The 12,157-nt window shown below is 43.5% G+C and overlaps 1 protein-coding gene across 2 annotated transcripts in view; it reads right to left on the bottom strand.

The window, feature by feature from the left end:
- The window catches only part of epg5 (ectopic P-granules autophagy protein 5 homolog (C. elegans)), a 37,853-nt gene that overhangs the window by 1,763 nt on the left and 23,933 nt on the right, over window positions 1-12,157 (bottom strand). Inside the window, exons 42-46 of one of the 2 annotated variants that reach the window (XR_011643857.1) lie at window positions 11,824-12,066; window positions 11,319-11,532; window positions 11,014-11,233; window positions 10,127-10,241; window positions 9,800-10,038 (exon numbers count right to left, since the gene is read on the bottom strand). Coding sequence is in view for 1 of the 2 variants with exons in the window: in XM_034091641.1 (XP_033947532.1) it covers window positions 23-137; window positions 911-1,129; window positions 11,319-11,532; window positions 11,824-12,066 (791 nt within the window). In the remaining variant the exon portion in view is untranslated. Of the gene's footprint in view, window positions 1-22; window positions 138-910; window positions 1,130-9,799; window positions 10,039-10,126; window positions 10,242-11,013; window positions 11,234-11,318; window positions 11,533-11,823; window positions 12,067-12,157 lie in introns of those variants that run through there. The other variant, XM_034091641.1, reaches the window with a different exon arrangement.

The raw sequence follows: 12,157 nt of genomic DNA, 5'->3' as shown, positions 1-12,157 counted from the left end.
TGTTTGAAGTTTTGTTGCATACTTGCTGTGCTTTTGCAGAGAGCTGCAGGTCACCGGTGGGTTGGAGTCGAAGCTCGGTCTCTGACGGCACCTGGATGGACAGGAACGCTGCCAGACTGCGCACCACCACCCTGAACCTGGATGAACGTGAGGTACATATTAACAGGCAGTTTATCAACATGGATTAAATTCATATTTCACTCTGATTAGAGTTGATCCAGAAGAGTGGTGCAGGAAGGTGTTCGCATTGAAAAATCATAAAGGGTGTTAATATGGGGAGATTCTCCTGCTGAACAGAAGATGCTAGTATCATAAATGTTTGTTTGCCACAGAGCATTTTTCCGGGTATATCTAGTAAAATACTTCATTCCTGCACGGCACCACTCTGAACCAATACCAGTGTGGAAAATACCTCCTAAAAACATGGATCGTGTATCGGGGTGTACGCGAGTCTGTGCACCAATCCAAAATCATGTAATCATATAATTTACGAGTGTATTCTACACAGGAACAACAACAAGAAGTGTGACTTGCTACCCAATCTGTACATTCTGATCAATAAGCGTTTGCAACTCTTAACTGAGATGATAAAGACGCGAGATAGCTCGCTTGCTAGCTTTGCACCTGCCTTTACTGATAGAACAAGCGCTAGCAGGAGTACAATTGACCAGACTAGCTCGCAAAATGCTCAACCAAACGGGGTTAGTCGTGAACATCTGAAATAAATTCAGAAGAAATACATTTTAGTTTTCAATGCAGTGATATTGCATCGGACTCGGTACCCATCGATATACATCAGACTAGGTATTGGGGATGAAATCATTCTATTGGCATATCTCCAGAACCAATATCTGATATCTATCTGGCCTATGTGTTTTATTAGTTAATAAAATGCTGCATGTGAGCTTACCTATTTGAAACAGGAGACCTCTTCCCCAAACCGATAGCTCCCAACAGCCCAGAGTTCAGTCTCTCTTCTCCCAGCTGAAGCAGCCTGGTCTGCAGCCTCAACAGACCCATGACGACCCCTGACCCTTCAGTCTGGCCTGTCTGATGCTTCAGCTGCTCCGCGGACAGACTCAGAGCTTTGTGCCACCAAAGGAACAGCTTGGCTTCATCCCCTGGACCACTGGACACACAAAGCACACATTCTGAGAACATTGAACTCTAAAAGCCATAACAAGCAACCGAATGAGAGAATGACGGGATCAAACCTGGGGAAGACCTGATTGGTCCAGGTGCCAACTAAAGCCAGAGTCCTCCTCTCGTTGGCGGCTGTGTATTCAGAGTTGAGGCGCTGCAGGATGAAGGCATAGAGCGTCAGGAAGCTGCCTCCTGATTGGCTCTCAGAGAGGAAGTCATCCACTGTGAGCTCAGGTACCTGCAGCGACGCCAAAACAGGACCCCAACCAACAGATTCCTCCTCCGCTGGAACAAACACACAGGGGAACAAAAATCAATGAATCCTTCATTTCAATCTCAATTTAACGGTTAAAAAGAAGTGAAGAGTCAGCCATTAATAACGGTCTAAAACAATTATTAAAATATGTTTAATACAATTGTGAATCAAAGCAATCTTGAGAGGTCCTTGAGGATACAGTCAGAAATGACCACACAAACTATGAATCTGAAGGGTCCAATATAATGCGATTTCCCCTGGAGAGAGATAGACACCAGACCAAAAACATGATCTTACAATAAAACCAAAACGTCGGTTACCGTGGTTGAAGTAGGCTGTAATGCACGCCTCCATGATCCGCGTCATGTGTCGCACTGAAGCAAGACAGCGGGAGCAAGCGGTGAGAAGAGGCAGGATAGGGAAGCCCCTCCCCTTCCTGTCCAGCCAGGAAATGACATGAGCAGCGAGCGCCTCTCCTGTTGAGACTCCAACTCCATTCAGCAGAGCCAGAGCATCGCTGAACAGACTGCAGAAGGCCATGTGCCTCTGCTCCAATCCCGTCTCTGCAGAGGAGAAAAGCAGGAAGTGATGAGAAAGGATGATGGGAGAACTTTTGGATCTGGTGGTTGATTTTCTGAGGAAAATGTAAGGACAACTGGCCTGGTGGGATGAACGTGACGACGCTCTCCAGGAGAGACCCCAGCTGAGCCTCCAGGCTGCTGAGGCTGAGGCTGCCCCCCTGCTCCAGAGTCACCAGGGACCGAACGCACCAGCACACGTACACCCCCGCCTTCAGCGTCTCCTCCTGACAGATGTAACACAGATTATCATGTTTAAAATGTTTCTGTTTGTTGAGATTCATGCCATACATTAACTCATTATACAAGAGTGTTTTCCCCATAACTTTTAGCTCCTGCAAAACCACAATGTAGGTATCATTTGATTTTCTTATCAATCATTGTCTAAGCATTCTGTCTTTTATTATTAGTGGTTCACTTAATTTTATGAAAAAAATCTATATATTTTAAAAGTGAAGAGGAAAGGTGAAATCTAACTTTTGAAGTAAAAGCAACTTTCCAAAATAAATACATGTATTCATTTCTGATACCTGAAGTAATGTTCGTGTTGGCATCTTATTTTAACATCCTGGACTTTCAGGAATGTAGTTGATACAATTAAAGACAACATATGTTGCTTGGTTTTGTTTACAGTAAAGCTTGGAAGTGTCTTTTGCCAAAATCCATCTGTTTGGAAACGTCATCAAGTAGGGTATTGCGTTCTGCTGCTCTACTTCAACAGTCACTGTGAGGTGTTGCGTTTATGTAATTTGGCTGAGTGATGCACAGCTGGCATAGAAAACTGAATTGTACAAGTCTATATTTAATACGGATGTTCCGAGCCTCCCCCTTTGACACTAGATGTATCTCCCTGGGGCAGAGCAGGGGCAGTGTTGAGAGCTTTAGTATGAAGTGAATACTTAAAACTTAAGTTAATTATAAATCATATATGATCAATCATATTCTTGTATGAACCCATAATGAGAATGCTTCTTGATGGTTTTTGAATATGTATGTATGCTTACAATTTTAGTTGTTGCTGTTTGATAACTTTGCGTTTTAAAAAGAGGGTGTTGACAGCTTCATAGTATGTTGAATACTTAAAACGAAAGTTAGTTATAATTAAATATAATCAATTATATTCTTGTATAACCCACAATGAAAATGCTTCATATTTTAAGTTTTTCTATATTTACAGCATAAACAAAACAAAGTGGTTTGTTAAGTTGAGTGTAAGACCTATAATGATTTATGCCTTACTCTCTGATAAGAGAGTAGGCAGGTTCTTTCCTCTCCTCTCACAGCAGGGAGGGGGGCTCCGGACTTAAGGAGAAACACATTGAGGCCTCAAAAGGGTGGTTATGTCATAGCCATAAATATGTCTAGTCATGTTTTGTTTGTTTTTTACACAAACTTGGGAAGGTGTGTCTTATACCAGAGCCAATAGAATATGTTGGTTGGGTATAGAGGAGGTGTTTTTGGGGTTTTCTATCCGGTTTTTTGAGCATAAAAAGACTGGGTTTTTTTTGGATTTAGGGGAGAGAGGGGGAAACCCCTGGTATACTCTCTCCCGGTAAGCTCTGGTCCTCAGAGCTGGGTTAGATGGCTCTCGGTAAGATATACCTGGAAGACGTTATTCGGACGTACGGGAAGCTTAGACCTAATAGTACTATTTAGATCGACCTGGAAGGCGTACGGGAATCAAATGAATAAGCTCTATTTAGGTATACCCGGAAGGCGTTATTAGAACGCACAGGAATAAAATGAATAATACTATTTAGATCGACCTGGAAGGCGTTATTCGGACGTACGGGAAGCTTAGACCTAATAGTATTATTTAGAAGAACCCGGAAGGCGTTAGCACGGAAATCAAATGAATAAGCTCTATTTAGGTATACCCGGAAGGTGTTATTAGAACGCACAGGAATAAAATGAATATGAATTAAGGTTGTAGATAAAAAATATAACCCCAGCATGATATGTTTTGTATGATTATAATGTGTTTAAAGGTAAAGACTCTGTATTAGTTTGGACCTATTTTTCTTCAAATAAACTGATCTCACCTTTTGGATTGGGACAACTAAAAAGAAAATCTGTGCTCTCCTCTCCTGCTTCAAAGGTAAGACTGCACCCTGCCACACACACTTAGATAGGAACACACCTCATTTACTGATATCAAAATCCTTCGGGATCGCTTAAACAGATTAAAAAGAGTTGTCTGAATAGAAACAGCAGTTAATTGAACCTGGTTTTTCGGGGAGTTAATAGAGGTGAGACCTTGCTGACGTTTGGTGGATCTGAGCCAAGCAGTAAACTTACATAGACTCAATAACTTCGGTCAGGTCAATTAGTAGGTCAGAGTAATTTACCGGAATAAATTATCAGGACCTCACTTACTCTAAACAGCAGATATAAGAGATTTAAAGTCATTGTTATATTTTCCGAATAGAGGGCTCTTCTGTATAATACAGCATTCAACGACAGTCATATTGTAGCTATTATCTCTATTCTTCCTACAAATTGACTCTCAGAAATTGAAATCTCAGCTGCAAGTCTTCTTCTTTACCATTTATTATAGTGTAACTGTAGTTCCCAATGTATCATAAAGGCCTGATTTACTTCATGTATACTAAATCATCACTGAGTGAGTTCTGTCATACATTTCTGGGCTTGAAACCTTGACTGGGCTGCCGTCTGCTTCATACAGAGCTTAATTGTGGGAGATTAAACCAACTCCAATGTGCTGTAAACTCGAGAAAACTGAGAAAACTGGGGGTCTGGGACTGGTCTCACCCTGTGTGGAGCCTCATTAGGGCAAGGGTGGAGCCCAGCAGCGCTGCGCAGTGACTTCAGCAGCAGCTGAGGCGCCGAATCAGCACTGAGCAGCAAGGAGGGCGGGTAGTGGGTGCCAACATATCCCAGAATGCCCTGGTATGAAGACAGGTCCAGTTGGTGCCAGGGAAGAGAGGTGGACTGGACCAATAGACTCAGGAGAGGGGAGTCCTGGAGGATAGGGAGGAAATAAGGAATTAAGAAGCCACAATAGGTCTGACCAAAATGAAATAAAAAAATAATCCGGATTTACCTGTTGACTCAGGATTTGTTCCTCCTTTGCCAGAAACACTAGCATGTAAAGTAGATAGACTAGCATGGTATGTGTCTCCTTCTGAGCACCCATGTCTGGTAGAGTTGGATATGTCGTTGAGGTGGGGGGAGGTTGTAAGTGGTCACTGAGGACACTGACCCAGTTTACTTCACATAACACTTCTCCCAGAAAGAGGAAGCAGCTCTTGGGACTTCCTCGCTCAACCTGCAGGCACAGGGAGAAGAGAAAAATCAAAATGCATTATACTCTTGATTCAATAATTAGACTGATGTGCCTTCCATTTACACCGCCTGCCTAGCTCTATCCCTTATTCTAACTTTACCATTCATTGATAAGCAAATATTATATTAAACTGTGGGATTTTTAATGACTCAATGTTTTTTTAATTTGTGCATATTCAGTACTGCAGCCTCTCCAGGTCTATGTGGGTCTTGGAAGACAAGAACTTGTTTCCAGGAACAGACAAGTCAGGCTAATAATAGGAGCTATAGGCGAAGGATCGAGTCTCAAATGAACATGCTCCCCTGTGTCATGCATGTCTAGACCAGAGAGGGGGGTCAGGGTGAGGAGTTGGAGGGTAGAGTGACTCACTTTGAATAGCTGCTCCATCAGCTGGGTGTCGGGGGTGCAGGTGTCTCCAGGGCAGCTGCGGAGGTGTGTGGGATACAGGTAGAGCAGGTACCTCCGGTGTGCGGGGGGGGCCGTGCAGCTCTCACAATACTGCATCATACACAGCCACAGAGCCCTCTCTGCCCAGCAGCAGCGCTCTGCACACACACACACACACACACACACACACACACACACACACACACACACACACACACACACACACACACACACACACACACACACACACACACACACACACACACACACACACACACACACACACACACACACACACACACACACACACACACACACACACACACACACACACACACACACACACACACACACACACACACACACACACACACACACACACACACACACACACACACACACACACACACACACACACACTTAAGTAGTAAGTAAGTAAGTAAGTAAGTAAGTAAGTAAGTACGTTTAACAGCACACTCATGTACTCCAGGAGACCCACCTCTGAACTTGTGATGCAGTGTGTCAGTGAGCTGAGCATACAGGCCAACCAGACATCCTGCCGCTACAGCGTCAGTCTCCAGCCAGGGGTAGCACTTCAGGTTACTGAGACAAAGAGACACAGATGTTAAAATCACCTTTGTTTCACGTCATTCTTCTTCTGGAAAGCACACAACTGCTGCTGAGATCACAGTTCCAACTATGGCAGCAACTAAAGATTATTTTCATTATTGAATAGTATGCTGCTAAATGTTTAGTCAATAATATGTCTGTCTGTCTGTATGTTTTCAAGATATTCGGTTAAATATTTTATAATGATATTAAATGGAAAAATGCAGAAATTCTCCAAATTCTGAAAAAGCATTTGATGAAACTTTTTGAAGAGACAATTTCCTAAACATTTAACCAATTATCAAAATACTTGGACATTTTGTATCTACTAATTTGTGGGGTCTTTTCTCTCTGAGCAGTGCAATGTTTGTGGTTTCTTTGCAATGTTTACTGTGTATTATAGATACAAATTCCCTTGGTTTGCTGCTGTCCATTAACAACAAAAGCAAAGATAACATCTGACAAACTTGTGGAATGCAAGTAAATTAGATTTCTTGACTCGTCTCTGTCTGTGCTCTCTTCTGTGTCACATCCTCCTGACTGACAACAATTCCCACCATGTGACTGCTGAGGGAGTGTCATGCTTACCCGCCATCCTCCGTGTCCAGAGGGAAGATCCAAGGCTTAAATAACTTCCCGATCTTACTGTGTAGGTCCTGCAGAGCTGTGAGAGTGCAAGACATATTTCACTTGTTTATACTGACAGATAACAACAAAGTAAAACATTAGGTCAATGTAAGGACGTTTGGCAGTTACCTTTCATTATTTTGACGTTTCCCACTGACTCTCTGGCGAGGCTGTTGAGCTGCACGCTGATCATACCACCAATCAGATGCTCCCAGAAGGAAACCACCTCGGTGATGTAGGGAGTCCATGCTGAGTAGAGGCCGAAACTGCGGAGGTCGGCCTTACTGAGACGACTCTGCATGAAGTAATCACTCAGCCAATTAACGGTCTCATCCACCTGTTGGAAGCCAATTAAATGACACAGTTTGATTAATATTGAATGGTTAAGCATCATACAATTCAATGAGATAGGATGACAGTTTTATCCCACAGGCCATAAGTGCTAAACTCCTGAGCTCTGTGCCTTCACAACTTCATACCATTAATCTGTTTGCATCTCATATATATATATATATATATATATATCTATTATTTCAATAAGCTGTTTTTATTTCACTGTAGAGCATTTAATTTTAAGGACGTAGGAGAGGCTTAAGTGTGGCATTAAAAGAAAACTGATAAGTAAAATACAAGTGCTTCAAATGTGCATAGTACTTTAGAAAAGCACTTAGCGACTCTCCACCGCTGCACATATTATACAATAAACCTTCTCATTACTGTCGGCAGGTCTTGCATAACTAATTGTGTTTCTGCAATCCGCACAGCGTGTCTGCAGCCTTATTGCCCATGATGACCGGATCCACCACGTGCGGCTCTGATTGTCTATGAACAACTGATGCTAGGTTTCCATGGTGACATGGGAATCTGCCAGACAGGGATGTGTCTGCCAGGAATACCCTGTCTCAGCAAAGGGTCCTACATGGGTGTGTGTGTGTGTGTGTGTGTGTGTGTGTGAGAGAGTACAAATTAGGTGAGGCTTTGGGAGCAAGCTGTCACGTAAACATTGCCTCCACTGTACTGCACCACCTGAGCCGAGAGAACAGAAGGTTAATTAAGTTGCAAAAGGAGATCGAGGACACAGAATACACCAGAGGCTGTTTTTGAGTGAAAAATAGCCAGTCGTAAGTGTCTGTAAGCATCTCCCACCTCCTCTCTCACAGCCTCAGAACAACCCGTCCTCTCTACCTCCTCTCACACTTATACCCTTCCTGTAACCATAGAGACCACAGTTGCCTGAAGAGAGGTTCACCCAGATAGTTGGGTTGGTGTTAAATGAGGACGCTGGATGTTTTTGTGCACAATTTACAGACCCCCCCCCCCCCTTCCCTCCTGAACAATCTTCTTTCAACTGAAGACGTGCTGTACCTTCACAGAGAGACAACAACAGGATGCTGATGACAGTTAAATTACAAACACAAAGCACACGTTCGTCTTTGAGACAAGGAAGCTTTATTCTCAGTTTGACCATCTGCAGCGTTATGTCAGGTTTGTTGTGCACATTGTGTCCTGTATTGCCGTCTGGACCTTTTGTCTCGATCACTTATTAACAGCTCAATTCATAAAACAGTTACGTGACGTGTCAGCGGGGTTTAGATCAGTCTCTCAGAGGCTCGATGTACACATAGTCCTCGATTGCTGTGTTCAGTTGATAAATAACATCTAAGACATTCACTTCTCTTTATTGAACATATTCCTGTCTCCTTTGTGCAGCCCAGCACAGAGCTCCCTCCTCCAGCAGCCCTACAGACCCATTCCTGCTTACTGACTCATAACAAATAAATTCTTCTGACATTAAGAGTCACCACATACTGTAACACAGGCAATAAGGCGGGCTTCAGGCCGCACAAGTGCAGCACGATTATTACTGAGATGGCACAGAGCAACAGAAGTGGTGAGCTGAAAAGAATAATTAAAATGTGAATACTGTTGGATGTACAGTATGGAGGTCGGAAAAAACGGAATTATCTGCCTTAAATGACCCAAACATTAGTGTATATAAGTCCAGTTACATAGTACCTCCAACAACGTGACACCCCTGCCCTCAGTAATACCAACAGCATCAGTAATTTGTGTAACAGAGCACACACTACTTTATAAGGAAGCAAAGTAGTGCGGGACATTGTAAGTGGTACTTATATAGCATGTGCCCATTCAGGCTGCAGTTTTTGTATCCAACTGAGACAGATGAAACAAGCAAAGTGCACGGTCAAGACGTTTTAAGTAGCTGAGCAAATGAAAATAACATCTCTTTGGCAGAAACAAGGAAAGCACTTGTGGCTGGACGGAAACATAATACTGGCAAATGCTCTGTAACTAAACATTATCACCTGTGTTCAGCATCTAGGATCGAGAGATTTCAGATTGTAGCTTTTAGCTAGATGCTAGCATTAACAGCTGAGATGTATCAGGCATTTAACCTCTAGATTTCCTGGTATGTCCCCCCCATTTTTAAAAAGGTACTACTAGATGTTAGGCCCATTAGATCTGTCATTTAATCTCTTTTAAAATATCTGTGGACCCTTCAACTATTTTACTCACTCCTAAAGCCCAGTGAGGAATTCTGATGAATGAATTCTGCTTCAATAAATATGTGCAACTTTCTCTAAAATCAAGAATAAAAACAGATGTGCTGCAAGCCAACAGGCAAGTTATTTAGAAAGTAACAAGGCATAAACATGAGGGAAGAAAGCAAAGTGCGAGTAAGGATAAGAGATTAGCACATAACGTTTTCTTATGCTTCCGACTGGTTTCAACCTTCATCACCAAGTATTTTTCTCAAATGCAGTCAGCATCTGTCTCGCAAAAGCTCTCGCTGATGAGTCACAAGGCTGATATAAAGCAACAGCAATTCAGTGTCATTGCTGTGCAGATCAGAGGTCACTGTATTTTTGCACAGGAGACAAACTTCCTCTCGGCCCTCCAGGATGAGTGTCAGGTCAAATGAAGGTTAACGGATAATGTGCAGATATCTGAGGTCCGGGTTAAAGGAGGTTGGCGAGCAGGGCCAGCAGGCGGGGTCCGTCTCTGAGACAGTGTCCTGGGTAGCGGATGAACTGGAGAGCTTTATTCACAGAGTCCTCTAACTCTGCATACTGCTTATTGCTGGGCATGGCCTCCAACACCCCCAGCATCTACATCCAGGGGAAAAGACGAGGTATTTTTAGGAGGTGATTGCAGACTATAAATCTAAAACACTGTGTTTGAAGTTTTGTTGCATACTTGCTGTGCTTTTGCAGAGAGCTGCAGGTCACCGGTGGGTTGGAGTCGAAGCTCGGTCTCTGACGGCACCTGGATGGACAGGAACGCTGCCAGACTGCGCACCACCACCCTGAACCTGGATGAACGTGAGGTACATATTAACAGGCAGTTTATCAACATGGATTAAATTCATATTTCACTCTGATTAGAGTTGATCCAGAAGAGTGGTGCAGGAAGGTGTTCGCATTGAAAAATCATAAAGGGTGTTAATATGGGGAGATTCTCCTGCTGAACAGAAGATGCTAGTATCATAAATGTTTGTTGCCACAGAGCATTTTTCCGGGTATATCTAGTAAAATACTTCATTCCTGCACGGCACCACTCTGAAACCAATACCAGTGTGGAAAATACCTCCTAAAAACATGGATCGTTTGTATCGGGTGTACGCGAGTCTGTGCACCAATCCAAAATCATGTAATCATATAATTTACGAGTGTATTCTACACAGGAACAACAACAAGAAGTGTGACTTGCTACCCAATCTGTACATTCTGATCAATAAGCGTTTGCAACTCTTAACTGAGATATAAAGACGCGAGATAGCTCGCTTGCTAGCTTTGCACCTGCCTTTACTGATAGAACAAGCGCTAGCAGGAGTACAATTGACCAGACTAGCTCGCAAAATGCTCAACCAAACGGGGTTAGTCGTGACATCTGAAATAAATTCAGAAGAAATACATTTTAGTTTTCAATGCAGTGATATTGCATCGGACTCGGTACCCATCGATATACATCAGACTAGGTATTGGGGATGAAATCATTCTATTGGCATATCTCCAGAACCAATATCTGATATCTATCTGGCCTATGTGTTTTATTAGTTAATAAAATGCTGCATGTGAGCTTACCTATTTGAAACAGGAGACCTCTTCCCCAAAACCGATAGCTCCCAACAGCCCAGAGTTCAGTCTCTCTTCTCCCAGTTGAAGCAGCCTGGTCTGCAGCCTCAACAGACCCATGACGACCCCTGACCCTTCAGTCTGGCCTGTCTGATGCTTCAGCTGCTCCGCGGACAGACTCAGAGCTTTGTGCCACCAAAGGAACAGCTTGGCTTCATCCCCTGGACCACTGGACACACAAAGCACACATTCTGAGAACATTGAACTCTAAAAGCCATAACAAGCAACCGAATGAGAGAATGACGGGATCAAACCTGGGGAAGACCTGATTGGTCCAGGTGCCAACTAAAGCCAGAGTCCTCCTCTCGTTGGCGGCTGTGTATTCAGAGTTGAGGCGCTGCAGGATGAAGGCATAGAGCGTCAGGAAGCTGCCTCCTGATTGGCTCTCAGAGAGGAAGTCATCCACTGTGAGCTCAGGTACCTGCAGCGACGCCAAAACAGGACCCCAACCAACAGATTCCTCCTCCGCTGGAACAAACACACAGGGGAACAAAAATCAATGAATCCTTCATTTCAATCTCAATTTAACGGTTAAAAAGAAGTGAAGAGTCAGCCATTAATAACGGTCTAAAACAATTATTAAAATATGTTTAATACAATTGTGAATCAAAGCAATCTTGAGAGGTCCTTGAGGATACAGTCAGAAATGACCACACAAACTATGAATCTGAAGGGTCCAATATAATGCGATTTCCCCTGGAGAGAGATAGACACCAGACCAAAAACATGATCTTACAATAAAACCAAAACGTCGGTTACCGTGGTTGAAGTAGGCTGTAATGCACGCCTCCATGATCCGCGTCATGTGTCGCACTGAAGCAAGACAGCGGGAGCAAGCGGTGAGAAGAGGCAGGATAGGGAAGCCCCTCCCCTTCCTGTCCAGCCAGGAAATGACATGAGCAGCGAGCGCCTCTCCTGTTGAGACTCCAACTCCATTCAGCAGAGCCAGAGCATCGCTGAACAGACTGCAGAAGGCCATGTGCCTCTGCTCCAATCCCGTCTCTGCAGAGGAGAAAAGCAGGAAGTGATGAGAAAGGATGATGGGAGAACTTTTGGATCTGGTGGTTGATTTTCTGAGGAAAATGTAAGGACA

This window comes from Pseudochaenichthys georgianus, chromosome 9 (assembly GCF_902827115.2).
Source record: "Pseudochaenichthys georgianus chromosome 9, fPseGeo1.2, whole genome shotgun sequence".
Taxonomy (NCBI): domain Eukaryota; kingdom Metazoa; phylum Chordata; class Actinopteri; order Perciformes; family Channichthyidae; genus Pseudochaenichthys; species Pseudochaenichthys georgianus.
The sequence above is the reverse complement of the archived record's forward strand: the minus strand, read 5'-3'. Positions and strand labels throughout refer to the sequence as shown.